This window comes from Biomphalaria glabrata, chromosome 4 (genome assembly GCF_947242115.1).
Source record: "Biomphalaria glabrata chromosome 4, xgBioGlab47.1, whole genome shotgun sequence".
Classification (NCBI taxonomy): Eukaryota; Metazoa; Mollusca; class Gastropoda; family Planorbidae; genus Biomphalaria; species Biomphalaria glabrata.
Genome location: NC_074714.1, coordinates 40,826,954 through 40,842,182, shown reverse-complemented (window position 1 = coordinate 40,842,182; position 15,229 = coordinate 40,826,954). Strand labels below are relative to the sequence as shown.

General features: G+C 32.3%; 1 protein-coding gene across 3 annotated transcripts in view; it reads right to left on the bottom strand.

Moving 5' to 3' along the window:
- Positions 1-205: 205 nt before the first annotated feature.
- The window catches only part of LOC106070666 (uncharacterized), a 42,688-nt gene continuing 27,664 nt past the window's right edge, over positions 206-15,229 (bottom strand). For all 3 annotated transcript variants that reach the window (XM_056027115.1, XM_056027116.1, XM_056027114.1), the window contains exons 36-50: positions 14,014-14,188; positions 12,761-12,911; positions 12,464-12,601; positions 11,843-12,021; positions 10,922-10,985; positions 10,677-10,776; positions 9,857-10,013; positions 9,371-9,471; positions 8,658-8,806; positions 8,152-8,322; positions 7,201-7,296; positions 6,485-6,673; positions 4,204-4,261; positions 3,765-3,949; positions 206-3,026 (exon numbers count right to left, since the gene is read on the bottom strand). In XM_056027115.1, coding sequence (XP_055883090.1) covers positions 2,916-3,026; positions 3,765-3,949; positions 4,204-4,261; positions 6,485-6,673; positions 7,201-7,296; positions 8,152-8,322; positions 8,658-8,806; positions 9,371-9,471; positions 9,857-10,013; positions 10,677-10,776; positions 10,922-10,985; positions 11,843-12,021; positions 12,464-12,601; positions 12,761-12,911; positions 14,014-14,188 — 2,024 coding nt within the window. In that variant the 3' untranslated portion in view covers positions 206-2,915. The remainder of the gene's footprint in view (positions 3,027-3,764; positions 3,950-4,203; positions 4,262-6,484; positions 6,674-7,200; positions 7,297-8,151; positions 8,323-8,657; positions 8,807-9,370; positions 9,472-9,856; positions 10,014-10,676; positions 10,777-10,921; positions 10,986-11,842; positions 12,022-12,463; positions 12,602-12,760; positions 12,912-14,013; positions 14,189-15,229) is intronic.

Below are 15,229 nucleotides of genomic sequence, written 5' to 3'. Positions count from 1 at the left end.
AATTCCAACTTGAGCGTCTAAAGTCAGAACAGAAACTTTCTCCCAGTAACCCTCCACCCCCAACTGATCCACAAAAGAGATTGGACCTTAAAGCTCTGAGCAAGCTATAAGCATGAAAGTTGGGCTATAGTAATGGAACTTAAAAAATAAAAATTGTAGTTATGTCAGTGTTATGAAAATAATGATAACTGAGTCGAAAACCATGTCTGCTTAGTCTGGCTTTTATACACTGAATGACTACACAACACACATTTCATGAACACATTCTTATGGGCGAGTTACAAGCACATGTAAACATAAGAACGACAACCGATACAGCATATAATTATCATAACTTTCAGCAGTTTATTTTTGTCTACTTTTGAAAGTACTATGAAAAAAACAGTTTATTTTTCATGATAATTGAAACAAGCTTATACAGTGTGTTATGCTATGTAACATTATGTACTGTGTAATCAGATAACATTGAAAACAGATAACTTGTACTAACTCCTATTAATGTGAACTATATAAAATGTGATCTTTGCTTATGTACATGTAGTATCAATGCTGACTGTCGTACTAAGATTATATCATAACAAGAAGGTAAAAGAAAAAGAAATAAAGGAAACTCTCAAAGAACCTTTAAGATGATTCAATACTGACAGTCCCTCCTAGGAGACTACAGCTAATGACAGAGATTCTTGGTCTCCTTCTGTGAGATCTGGTGTCAGACTAAAAGAGGAATGTTGCTGAAGCAGATTCAGAAGAAAAAAAAGTCTTTCCTACAGCAGTTATTGAAATATGCCCTATTGGCAGAAACACAAAGGGAAGCTTAAGAAAATAGTCATTAATGGTCTACATCAAGAATGATGGACAAGCAACGATATATTATTTCAGAAGTAAGTGGTTATCAAGTTTACCAAGTTTGAGTCTAACATTGTCGCACGTAGGGCCTATTTAAATTTGGTAATATCTTTTTTCATTTACAAATAAAAGAAAGAGTTTATTGAAATAATTATTATGATATGATTTAGTAGTCTGCACGGTGTTAGAAGTGCAGTGGTTGAGTGGTAAAGCGCTTGGTTTCCGAACAGGGGGTCTCGGGTTCAAATCATAGTGTAGACTGGAATTTTAATTTCAGGATCTTTCTGGTGCCTCTGAGTCCACCCAGCTCTAATGGGTACCTGACATTAGTTGGGAAAAAGTAAATGCGGTTGGTCGTTGTGCCTACATGACACCCTCGTTAACAATAGGCCACAGAAACAGATAACCTTTACATCATCTGCACTATAGACCACAAGGTCTGAAAGGGGAACTTTCCTTTTTTTTTATACCCCGGAGTACCAAATGAAGTAGTCAAAAAAAAAAAAAAAAAAGCTGATTGGAGTGTAATGCATGCCCTCTGTTTTGATTCTGTTGGTGCCTCCTCAATAGAAGAAGTGAAAAGTCTTGACTACATGCATCGTCATAGCTGCACAACTAAGTCCCCAATTAGTTTTTATTGTAAGGTACTTCTATGGTGTATAAAATATAATCTAGCCTAGCCAGATGTCAAAATTAAAAAAATACCCATTATAAAACCTAATAGCCTCCTCCAGTTGTAAAATGACTATATGGTTCATCTGGTAGAACACTTTGTCATGTGACTGTAGCTCTACTGTAGAGCCTATTCTAGAAAGACATTCCCATCTTCATACAACACAGGTGCCCATTCACTTTAGTGGTAGAGGAGCCAGCTATTTTTGCTTTGGCAAGCTAGATTTTCTTCCAGAGCTGAGGCCAATACTTTTTTGCTGTCCATCTCTCAGTGTGGTCTAAGGCTATATCATCCCAATAAGCAACATCAATTTCCAATGCTTTGATATCCCATATCGGAGGTGGGGAACAGTTTTTTTTAACCTCTCACAAGATGTCCACAAAGGATGACTTTTGGGATAAAACTAAATGATCACTAATTGGTGAATTAAAAGTAAACTGACCACTAGTAGGTGAGCTAGAAGCAAACTGACTGATATTGGTTACCTTGGAAGCTAACTGACCACTAGTAGGTGAGCTAGAATCCAAATGACCACAAGAAGGTACGCTAAAGCAAAATGACTGCCAGTCAGTAACCTAGAAGCAAACTGACCACTAGTGCATGAATTTTTTATGTATTTTCTATAGCTTAACTTATTCAACATGAATATAGCATGAATATAACATGAAAAAAAGTTATGTTTTCAATAAGATAATTCCATCTGAATCATGTAATACAATAGTCAGAGTGAGATCTGTTTTTTGTATACACAATATAATGTTAAAAATGATGAGTTATCTTTAACATAAATTTTATGAACAAAGACTCTACATTTAATACTTGATATGGCAGCAAAATAGAAACTCAATATTAAATAGTAAAATGAGACAGAAAAACTTAATAACAAAAATATGTGATTATTTATAATATTATGCTCCTAAACAGAACAAACAATACAAACAAATATTTGCGTAGAATACTTTCTAAGTGTCAGATCATTATCACAGCATAAACATAACTAATTAACAATATAGCACATAACATTTTTTTATATTTAAACCTAGAAGTGTCAGTGTTAGAAAGTCTATTGTATAAACAGAAGCATGGGTCTGTTACAAGCAGGTGACTACATCAATGAAATGTTTACCTACTTTTATAAATCACTGACATTCATTTAAATAAGAAGACAATTTAAATGTGGATAAATGTATAAAATGAAAAGATTCCAAACCTTTTTTTTCTGACATTAAACAGAAATAAATCTTAATTTCATTTTACAAATCATATGTTAAAGTCCAACAATTGTAACAATGTTTATGTAGGAATGTTTGTCACAAGGGTAAATCACATACATTTTAAAAATTTAAATAGATAAATATTATATTAAGTGCAACAAAAGTTTACTTTGTATCACAGTCTATCTTTTTGTACCATCCAGTAGCCCGAATTGGACAATGGTCTGATGTGTGTCTGGCTCAAATTCATTCAAAAGTTGTTCTGCTATTTTACTACGCAGCCGTCCACCAACCTGTATCAATAAGGCAAAAACTTAGAACTTTAATAACCAAATCAAAGCCATTGACCTAATTATCAAGGGGAACTAAAGGTGTTAGTACAGAAAGTTTCAAACATTGCAAAGTTCCAATGAGAAATCTAAATAGTTCAAACTTATGCATTTTTTTTAACTTTCAAGGGATGTAAAAATAAATAAATGAAATGTCAATATCAGTAAACATATTTGAAAAATAAAAATAATAATTATTATGAAATCTTTAAATATTATGAAACAAAAGCAAAAAAAAAGTTAAATATTATTATTCATTAGTCAATAATATCTCTTCCTCTCTCTCTCTCTCTCTCAGTATTAATATATATATTTATAATATATATAAGTTGACAATTTAACTATTCATGCTAAACACTTTTTCCCATATGATGTTACAGTTTATAAACTAAAAATTATGCTTATTAAGAGAAAAATCCATTTGCTGAGCCACAAAGTAGCCCAAGGTTTGTAATGCAAATTGGTATGTAGAGTTTTGATAAATAAAATAGTTTATTTAGCCAGCTGTCAAACTCTTTCTGCTTAAGTTTTGCTCCTTACAATGTTCACAGCTTATGAAAGAAACAAAACAATTGCAGAGTTTTTAATTGAAAGATATAGCTTAAATACCTTGGATACAAATATTTTAAAACAAGGTTGAAAAAAAGAAAAGCTTTTTTTAATGTAAGTTTCATTTTTCGTTGTCTACAAATAAACACTCACCGTTTTTGGTCTCTGAATTTTCTTTTCATTGTTATTCATTTGATTGACATCTATGGGAACTTCACCCCATGGGGTCAAGCTTCGTGTGGCTGGCCAAGGAACTGGTGGTGCCCAGTGTGAACTCACAGTTGATGGTCGACTGTGTCCAGCCATGCCAGCAGAAGTTGCTCTGGATCTAGATTTACCTGAGAAGTAGTGAACAATAAAAATGTTTTTACAATGTAAAACTTCTTAAGAAAATATAATGTGCACATGTAAACTTATCAATCTGATTTATCCCAATGCATTTAAATCAGGTCATGTTCTTACCACAGATGTAATAGAGAGCAATAAATTGTAGGACCACCAAGTTTAAAAAAAAATTATTTATGTCAGTAAGATAAGATTCTCAATAGAAACAACAAACTAGTTAAAATTTTAGAATGAAAGTATTACTTACTGAGGGCAGTGGTCGATGACATAGGTCTGCTCATCAAACAAGTTTCAAAGTCATAAACCTGTGCCAGATAAGTTTCAACAAGGTATTATTGATAGTATTTCATTACATTATTTCCCCATTGAAAAAATATTCATCTATAATTATTATAAAATGAAACAGTGATGCACTATTTCCAGTATAAACTAAACTTAACATTTGAAACTCTTTGAAGACATTAAGCTGCTTAAGATATTTATTGATTACTATTATCTGCCGGGCAAGTTGGTATGAACTACGGACTGTAAACATAATGTCAACATTATGTATTAAAAGTAAACCCAGTTTTTTTTATCTATTGATATGTTCGAACAAAGACTTAACACTCATGTATGTTTTCACAGCTTCTAAGTATTCAAGACACTCCAAAAAACTTGATAAGATGGTCTTCTTTTCGATAAATGGGAAAATGCTGTTGTATCTTACACTATCTTGAATGTCCTACTGTCTATACACTTATATTCCCCTAACCTCAACTTGTCCTAATTTCCTGTAGAACTCTAGCAGGTCTGTTGTTCTAAGATTTCTACCTACAAAATAAAACTGTTTTCTACTGCTACTTGCTACGTATCTTAACACTATCTTTTTTCAGAGGATATTGGTAATGGATGTTACAATTTTCATCCTAGTTTTTGAAATCTATAACTGTGACAGTCCTATCAAGAACACCAAACCCTAAGAGTTAATTTTTATTTTCTTTAATTTTAGCAAACAAATCAAGAAAGTTTACTTTACTAGAAGAGTGGTCAACTTAATTTGGCTGAAGTTTTGAGCAATTCATTCATTTTTCTAAATGTGTCAAAGGGAAAGAGTTAAAGGTATTCACCTCAGATACAGCTGTAGAAAAGTAAAGTAATCATTCACTTTCAAGAATGAACAGTCCAAGGTGGCAGGTGAAATATAAGTTAACATAATTTTGTTTACAATAACTGAAAAGACAGGTAGCAGAAGACAAAACTACTTTACTTTGATCCTACAGTCACCAGGTACCAATAAATCAAAACCTGCATCCTGGAACAATTTACTTTATCCCTAGCATTTATGCCCAAGACATCTTATCCAAAAAGCCTGGCAACCAAGCTAATGACCAATCAAGACTTCTGATGCTGGAAGATATATATTAAAGCAAGGAGTATTGCTGGAGGCCAGTGTGGACAGTATAGAATATCAAATTACCATTCAACAGAATACTGGTTCAGACACGTATATCTGATGCCAAGCTTCAAGGAGGACGGCATAACAGAGGTGCCCCCCATAAGCGCTACAAAGATGAACCCAGGTGCTCTTTCACTCTCAATGGCATAGAGGAAAATAAACCTGGAGAGCTCTCACAAATACTGATAGGCACACATTTGAAAAGAAAAGTCCTTATTGAAGACAGGTGCAGAAGACAAAAAGAAAACTTAAACAGACCACTGGGAGTCAAGGGCTTTGTTTACATGAGATGTGGAAAAATATGTAGGTCACAACTGGGTTTGCATAGTCAAGTGAAACAATGCACTCAGCCTTAATCTTCAGAATCAAAGACATTATTAGTGTTTAAAGTCCAGAACAAGTGGTACGTGACGTTTTGGCACCGCCATTTTGGCGACGGGACGTTTTGGCGCGAGCCGTTTTGGCGACGGGACGTTTTGGCGCGAGATATCATTTGACGAAAATGTAATAAGCACGTAGCTATTTTTAATGAACCCTTGAATTCCAGCGACTTAGGCAAATAACCATGGTGTCCATGTATACTTTACTTAAAGTATTTTGAGAAACATGGTACATGTATTATATTTTTACTTATTATTAGCAAGTGTTTGGTATGTATAGCTGGAGATACCATACAGTCATTAAATAAACCAATCTTAATGTAAACAAATAATTGCATCAATTTTTAGTCTATCATCGTTTCATTTTGTTTTTAATTTTAAAGTAGTATCTTAAAAAACTTTTTTGAAAAAAAAAAAAGGTGACTCTTAATAAACACACATACACAAGCCAAAATGTTTATTAAAGAAAATGATGTGAAAAACAAACACACATTTACATTTAGTACTTGAAAAATATGTCTTAACACAAACACTCATGCAAAAAATAGATATGAATAATTCTTTTAAAAGAAATAATACAATAAACGTACATAATGTATTTTGCGCCAAAACGTCCTGTCGCCAAAATGGCTCGCGCGAAAACGACCTTCGCGCCAAAACGGCGGCGCCAAAACGGCGGCGCCAAAACGTCCTGCTTCGAGAACAAGTACCTGAGATTGTAAAGTGTCCACTCTGTTGAAAGCTTCAACTTTGAGTGATCTCTCTTGATTCAACTGTTTCTTGATGATTTCTTTCTCTCTTTTGGCTTTTTCATAAGCAATCTGGGTCAGTTTGGTCGTCCTGTCCTTGTCTTGTTCTATCAGTTTTAGTTTTGTTTCTTTGTCCATTAGGTCATTGACCTTAATGATGTTAACAGTTGAATAAAAAACAAACAAATGAAAGTTAATACATATGTAAATAAAACAAGCAAAAAAGAGAAATAAAACACTAACATTTACTTAGTATATATATAGAGAGAGGCATATAAAAAGAATAATTTCTAATATTTTTGGAAATTTATGCATAAAGATTACATATGAAAATGTAAGGTATCCCACCAAAGCATACTTTTGTATAAAATTATTTATTATTATAAATTACTGTTTATTTAAATGTTCAAGCAATTCTAGATATTGTGGTGAAATATTTTATTGTGAAAAAAAAATCTAAAATTTAACGTTAAAATGTTAAATTAATATAGATGATTATAAATACTAAAAAAAATTTTGGACAAAAAAAACATAGCAATTTTCTTTTCTTATGTTGAAAAAAACTAACCTTATCATATTTAATATAGAAACAGTTAACTTGTACTGAATCAAAATGTGATAAATTATTGAAAATATTGTGGTTTATATAGTATAGGATATATAAGCAAAAGACTGACCAGTCTGTCCATTGTTGCCTGTTTGGCTTTCTCAAGCTGCTGTTTACTTTTTTCTTTCTGAGCCTCCTCATGTTCTTTCTCAGATTTAAGTTTGAGCTGAAAATAAAAATCTTAAAAATTGAACATAAAAAGAAATCAAACAATACACAAAAGCATTCACTATGGTTTGTCAACTTGGGTGAATTTTAATGGATTCTGCCAACAGCATTCCCTTGCACCTTTCAGCAATAATGTCTAAAGCATATATCTTTATTTAATAAAAGTTTCTAGACCAACAACAATAAAATGCGATTAGAAATATTTATATTTTTTGTTTGTTTAGATCTATTTCATGCTTTTAGCTCTCTCAATACGCTATAATCCTATCGCTTATCTGGAGTCCTATCATTTATATAAACCAGTCGGGAGGTGTAGGAAGAGAAATTAAGGGATATCTAGGTAAATTTTAACATGATGGCTTTTTAAAAGAATTAATAAAGAAAAGGGGGAACGACTTGAATTTGAACTGATGGTTCATGCCTCCTGAAGCCTACATCCTAACTACTCTACTAGTGAAAAGCTTATGAATACAGAGGATTGTATGGTTACCTATTGTTTGTTTGAAACTTACTTTCAAGCAGCAATCAATAAAGGGAACTAATTCAGCTTTTAGAACCAGGTTAAGTCAAATACAATTTCTTTCCCTTGTTTAAGATACCAAACAAAATGACTAATTACCAATAGTAATTTAAATGATTGGTTATTTTTTTCCTAATTGATTCGTTTGTTGTCAGGTAAAAGAAATAATTTTGCAAATTTTCAGCTTTATCCAAGATTGGGTGAACAAACCTTTCACCAGAAAGACAGAGTGATATAAGCTTAAAAAAAACAAAACTTAATATAATAGAGTTCTCATTTCTATACATCACTATACATCTATCAAATCAATAATTACAGAATATCATTACTTACCTCCCTTTCAAGCTTCTTTCTAACTTGATTACAGTCCTTGTCTGTTTCTGTCAATGCTTTGCGTATAGCCAGCAGCTGCTGACGTAGTTGTAGAATTTCTTCTTCAGCCAACATCTTTACTTCAACATGTTCCTTTTTGTTGTTTTCTGCTATCTTCTGCAAATCTGCAGCCTAAATAGGAAGGTTCAAAGCACTGAACACTCAACTGCATACTTCCATGTTTGATATTAATATATAGGCCTTTATGCAAAGCAAAATGAAACTATCAGTATTCTATGAAAATGTATTCCATATCTTAAATACAATAATTTCATGTAATATAATAAGCTTAAAAATATTTCATTAAAACATTATATTTTTTTGCCATCGCACATCTATTTTAAATTTTTAATATTAATTTTTGAGGCAATTCCTATGACATGAGCTAGTAATACTAATTCATTAACAAATTCTGTTTTATTTTACCATATTTCTGACTATAATATTAATGAAGTCAAACATCTTACAGATTTCTGAAAGTTATGTTGTTTGATGTTCTGTCTCCAAATATTTAAGGCTTTCATCTTTAGAATGATCTGACTGAGTTGATGGTTCTCAACTTGTAGGTTTCTGAGCTGAGATGCCGCTTCCAAATTTGATTTCATTTTATCTTCATCTAACAAATTAATTAAAATAATAATTGTAATGCATAAAAATCCCATATCGAAAATATATTAAACTTATATTTGTAAATGATTTAATTTTGCAGAATCCAGAAGAGTCAAGTATTTTACATGATTATGCAGACTAGTTGTAATTTAAATTTTTTTATTAAATCAGTTGCAAACAGACTCTGTCTGAGTGGGACTAATTTCATTTCATTTTTAAAGGTCATCAGCACCTGTGTCATCGGTGGTAGATTTTCTTTCAATCTTAAATATATGTGCGTTTTTTGAAAGCCATTTGCATAATCCTGGTGTTCCCATCTATGCCAGTAAATGTACTTTAAACTCACTGAAAAAATTAGTATTTGGCACATGGTCATACCTCTACACAGGGCAGCACCCACCCAGTGTAGCTATCAAATATAATACAGATTCATGCCATTGCATTACTTATAATTTTATCAAAAGAAATGTAAACTTAAAAATAAATAATAATGTAGCATGTTAGATGTTATATTTAGAAAAACAAAACTTATCTCTAGCGTAGTAAGTTCTATCAATGGTAAGCTACTGACCAGAGACTCCTTTAAATTTGTACTGCAGTTTACTGATTGCTTCCACAGCTTCTTTTCTTGTCTCACTGATCTTACTCAATACATTGTCATGTAATTCATTTCTGAAACGTCAAACATTTATAACATGAGCCCTAAAATATAAGACTATTTATATTTCTGAATTCAAGTTACTTGCCTGTTCTTAAAAGTGACGAAAATGTGGAATGGATCCAATGATTATTATGTAACTACTTCTAAATTTTTCTTATAAACAAATAATAACAATGCCCAAGGTCATAACAAATAATCTTTAAAAAAAATTATAAATAATAGCCAACGTCAAAACATTAGAAAAGGAAGTGCAATATGACAGAATAATTTAGAGAATTTAATACTTCACTATAACTGATTACAATACAACCAGGTTTGTTTATTTTACTTAAATTTATAAGCGATCAAATTTATATTTAGACCTAATCTCCAGTGACTCAGTTTAAGTGTCAGTACCTGAACTGATCAAATTTGCTTCGAAGTTGAAATGTTGAATTGAACATATTGTGTATCAAGTCTTGGTATTCTTCCTTCACCCTTTCTCTGACATCACGTTCTTGTGTCAGGCTCATTTCTCTCATCTCAGCAATTTTGGCTTGTAACGCTGTCACCTCTTTCAAAATATATTTAGAGAAATGTTATAATGCCAGGGAAGTCATTAGTATTGATGGAAAGAATTTCTAGTGTAATTTTATAAAAATATCAAGATTATCAAGTTTTGTGGCCCACATCTTGATAAAAGTTAAATGCAAAGCAAACTTGTACATATATATGTAGGTACATGAGTTAAGTAAGTTCAAATGACACATGTTTGGTAGAGTTAAAGCAATTAGTCATTGTTTAGGGCTTTAGAAAACTAGAAAACCGTTGATGACAGAAACAGGAAAATAGCATCTTGGCAATAAATAAATCATTGGTCATTGAGACTCTAGTGTTATTTCCCTCACCTAAAATATGGTTTTAAAAACAAAATATTATTGTAAATAATTGTCTGGTCTGATGTTAAGGTTATGCAGTACACACAAATGTGACTGAGGGAAGTGAGCAGATGAACTCTTTAATGTAAACATCTAGCCTCCATTAATATGTCACAGTTTAAGAAAGATGATACACTGTAACTTGAAGGACTTATAAAACAATATTACAGAAAGTGGCATGCTTTGACCAAGTTGAAACTTGACAAACTAAGGGAAACAACAATGAGATCAAAATAATGCAGCAACACCTTTCAATACACAACTCAAGGATTCATGCTCTTAAAATAACAACTTATTACCCATCAATAAATCATGAGCTTCATCAGCAAGCTGGCACTGAACTCTAACTTGTGTATCACTTTGAGCCTGTTTCAACTGGTCTTTAAGATGTTTTATCTCCTGCAGCAGAGATTTCAAGATGAAAACAAAAATCTAATTCAGATTTTTTAAAATTCAAACAATGCAAGTACAATTTCTAATTTCACATATATTTTAAAAAAGTGAAACACTAAAATTTAAAATTCCAGCAAATGAATGTAATTACCCTTTCTCTTTGATATAACAGCTGGTGGTGGACTCTCAGAAGGTTTTCATAATACATGGAATAACTGGGAGTAGATTGAAATTAAATGTTATTCAAAATGAAAAGTAAGGAGGGAGACAGAATATAAGAGACTGAATATTTAATATTATGGGTTTTTGAGACATTGTTAAAATTTAGACTTTCTAACACTGCTTTATTGATCCTTACGGAAATTTGTTATTATTACAAGGACTCTTTTCTCATATAAGACAATGCAACAGAAAAATACACATAAATACAACAGACACAACATAACGAGTTCATTCAGCGACTACACACAGGCATCTTGGTGCTTTCCATGTTCCCTGATCAACAAGTGACTTGATATAGTCTGACCAAGTGAGGTACGAACACGTTTTTGTATCACTATGTTTTTGTTTTGATTGACAGCAGTCGCCCACTTCGCGACGACCTGACATAGTTCTGATGGAGCGGGTGGCCATTGTCTTCCAAGATTTTTTCTATTTACCTTAGACACTTTTGTTTAAAAAGTTCCTTTAAATATGGTAATGTTGTGAGTGTAATTTTTGATGCCCTTTTTATGATGTTTTCTAGACGTCACAACAGTTTAGATGAAGTGTTGCCTTGCAACAAGTTATTCCGTATGTTAGCAGATTTTGTATAGTACCATAAGGCTTGTAGCAAAGTTCAAAGGACTACCCAAATCACATTTATTTTGTTATAATAAATAAATCTTAAAAATGTTTAATGGGTGTAAACATAAATATATTAATTACCTTTATTCGTGTGATCCTAGTTATAGCTATGAGCACTATGATTAGCAGTGCAAGTAACACATAAGGTTCAAATTAGGGTAAAGTGTAGCTAAAACTACTTGTAAATAAGTTACATACAAGTTTGCCTGTTCATCACCATATTCACCTTTCAAAATTATGTTTTTCTCTTGCCATGACATTCCTGGCCAGTTCTGCTAAACATGTTTGAAGATGTTTGGAGTCCAGTGTGACTGAAGATTCAGTCTCCTGAGCTTTAGACATCAACAAGTTGACAAATTTCTCAGCAACATGAGGGCGATTCATTGTGAAACTTTCACTCATTACCTTGATAAAAGCATTGCAGACAAGAATATTTTTTTAACACAATTCTTTCTAACTCTTTGAAAATTTTAAATGCAAAACACTGAAGTCTGATAGTTGAAGAATAAAACACTGAAGTCTGATAGTTGAAGAATAAAACACTGAAGTCTGTTAGTTGAAGAATAAAACACTGAAGTCTGATAGTTGAAAAATTAAAAAAACTGAAGTAAGACCATTGAATAATAAAATTATTATAATTTTTCTTCCTGTTTACTTATTTAGGCTGCCCTCATTTCTAGCAATGAACAAAATATATTAAAAGCATAAATACCCATTAATAAATTGAAGAGTTATAATTTGGTAAAAGGCTACTTTAAATATAAGATTTGTTGCTATTTTTATTTGTTTGTATGTAAATATGTTTCAAAAGGAACACTTTTATTGAAAGGTTTGAGAATTTTCTCACTGTTCTCTTCCAGAGGTCTGTTGGCAAAGCCTCTTCTTCTCGTGCTCTTTCAGAGAGTGCTAGAGTGATCTCCCTTGCAACCCTTTTCCTGACTTCTCCAATCATGTGACATTCATAATTTTCCAAAAGTCTGTACAGCTGATAGAGAGATAGAGGAACATTTGAAAAATCTTAATAAAAGGCCATCACATTCTCGTTCTTAAAAGTGATTATTTGATTCCAGTAAATTAAAAAAGCTAATCAAGCTAAAGGTACTGAAATAAAGAAAAAGTTTCCCAATAAATTGCAAAGTGTTACCTGTTTGAGTCTGACTTCTATTTCTGAAGCTCCTTTAGGCATCACATACACATCAGTGTCCAGAATGAGGCTTTCATAGAGGTCACCTTGGCCCAGCCTCCTGGCTACACTTTGTAAGACAGGCAGTAGAATTTCAGTTCTGTACAGCTTGCTGCAACACAAGATAGAAGAGTAACAAGTCTCAAGTTTAATTCTCAGAGAAGACTGGAATATTGAGTTTTTTTAATGCTTTTGAGTCCATCCAACAAGACATAGGTTGGGGAAGCAAAGGAGGTTGGTGATTGTGCTGGTTTTGTTAATCATTGACCGCAGAAACAGACGAGCTTTACCACATCTGTTCCTATAAATTGTAATGTCTGAAAAAAGGTAAGTTAACCTTTTTTACCTAGAAAGAGGGTCGTAAATGGTAAACACTGCACAAGACAATCCACCTTGTCTTGTATTGCTGATTGGTGGAGTTATAGAATAGAAAGTCCATGGTTTATATATTGATTGAGATATTTCAACACATTTAATTCCTCAAATTATATATATGTAGCATGTAAGCATCATTCACTGTCTCAGAATTTAGCTCCATTTATCTTATAGAGCTAGTATGCTACACATGGGAGCCTATCACACTGTTATTTTGTTGGCATCATTTAATCTGTTTATCAAGTGATTCAAAGGCAGATTAAAGGCAATGCTGAGGGAGTATCACATTCACTCTTAGAAGTGTGTCAACTTATTCATGATTGTATTTTGCAGCAAAACAATTCTAGTTTCATTCTATTTTTTACAAATATCAAAGCAGTAATTAATTACTTGCATGATGTGATTCTTTCAAACAAATGTCAGTCACCAACTAACTACACAAATGTCAAAGTTAAAGAACTATCATATATCATTTATCTTAAACTGAAGATCCTAGAATATGCTAAGGGACATGAGAGCAGAGAAGAAGAGAGACTTTTTGGACCCAAAAGAATATTTTTATTCCATATTTTAGAAAATCATTTAGATCAGAATATTGCTTAATTTTCTTTTCTTTCTGAACACATCAAAAAACATTTTATGGAGCAAAAAGTACATTAGATATTAAGTTTCCTAGTTGTTATTTTCGTCTTCATATGTAGGCCTAATATAAAATCTCAAACAAGATGATCATTATACAACTATATTTACTTTACTGTAATGCCCTTAAAAGAAGACATATTACTTGATATATGGATAAATATTTCTTTTATTTCAGTCAATTAAAAACAAAATGTTACCAGTATTCTCTGTAAGTCTCACTGCTGTCAATGTTTCTGCCCAGGAACCTTCTCCTTCCCCAGTCCAGTTTCACCATCTCCAGACACTTCCACAACAGAAGGAAGAAGTGAAGCAGACGGTAGGATTCTAATGGCTGGTTCAAACGAGACAGACTCTGCTGCTGAGGGGTCACAACTAAATGTAATAGACAGCACAGTTCAATAAGTATTCTGATTTTTTGTTGGTTATCATGATATGAGACAATATGAGACATATGTAAATTGTATATTAATTGTTACATTAACCCACAATGTTGTAACAAGTGACATATTCATTTTCCCTTTGAATGCATTGCAAACTTAAAGATGGAAGAAGCTGGAACTTAAATGTGTTTAAAAATCTTATAATTTACAGACATTACGTCATTACATCCTATGCATATCCTTGAGTTAATCTAGTCATACATGTTAATGTGACTTAAAATCTGCCAAGTCATTGGTTTCCCTGGCAGATTTAGGCAAACCGTTCCATGATTTAACATCACTATAACTATAATATAATATATGTGTATGTATAATAGGAGGTGCTGTGGCTGAGCTTGGCTTCTGAACTGGGAGTCCCGGATTCAAATCCTGTTGAATACTAGTATTTTCAGGATCTTTAGGCGCCTCTAAGTACACCCAGCTCCAATAAGTACCTGACATTAGTTGGGGAAAAGTAAAGGATGTTGGTCATTGTGCTGGCTATATGACACCATTGTTAACTGTGGGCCACAGAAACAGACAACCTTTACATCATCATCCCCATAGATCGCAAGGTTTGAAAAGGGAACTTTACTTTTTTATACTTATAAATAATCACAATAGCTTCTTTAAGTATAAAGATTTAATAAAAATGAAAGAATGGAATGTATTTTAGTCTACGATAATAAATACTATTTCCAAACCCCTTTCAACATTCCTCAATGCTTTAGATGGCTACCTGGCAACCCTAGGCCTCTAGAAGTTGCCAAAAAAGAATATTTTTCAGTTTAATTTCTTTTGGTTATACTGATTTATTAAGAGTTTTTCTTGAAATCTACATGGTTTCAATCTTGAAAACAAGGGATACATAATAATTTTGTACAACTGCACGACAAAAGAAATATAAAAAAATGGTTCTTTAACAAAATGTAGGTGTAAGTCAAATATTCTCTATATAAAATAAAGTCCAACTTTGTTTTTACAAGGAAAGAAA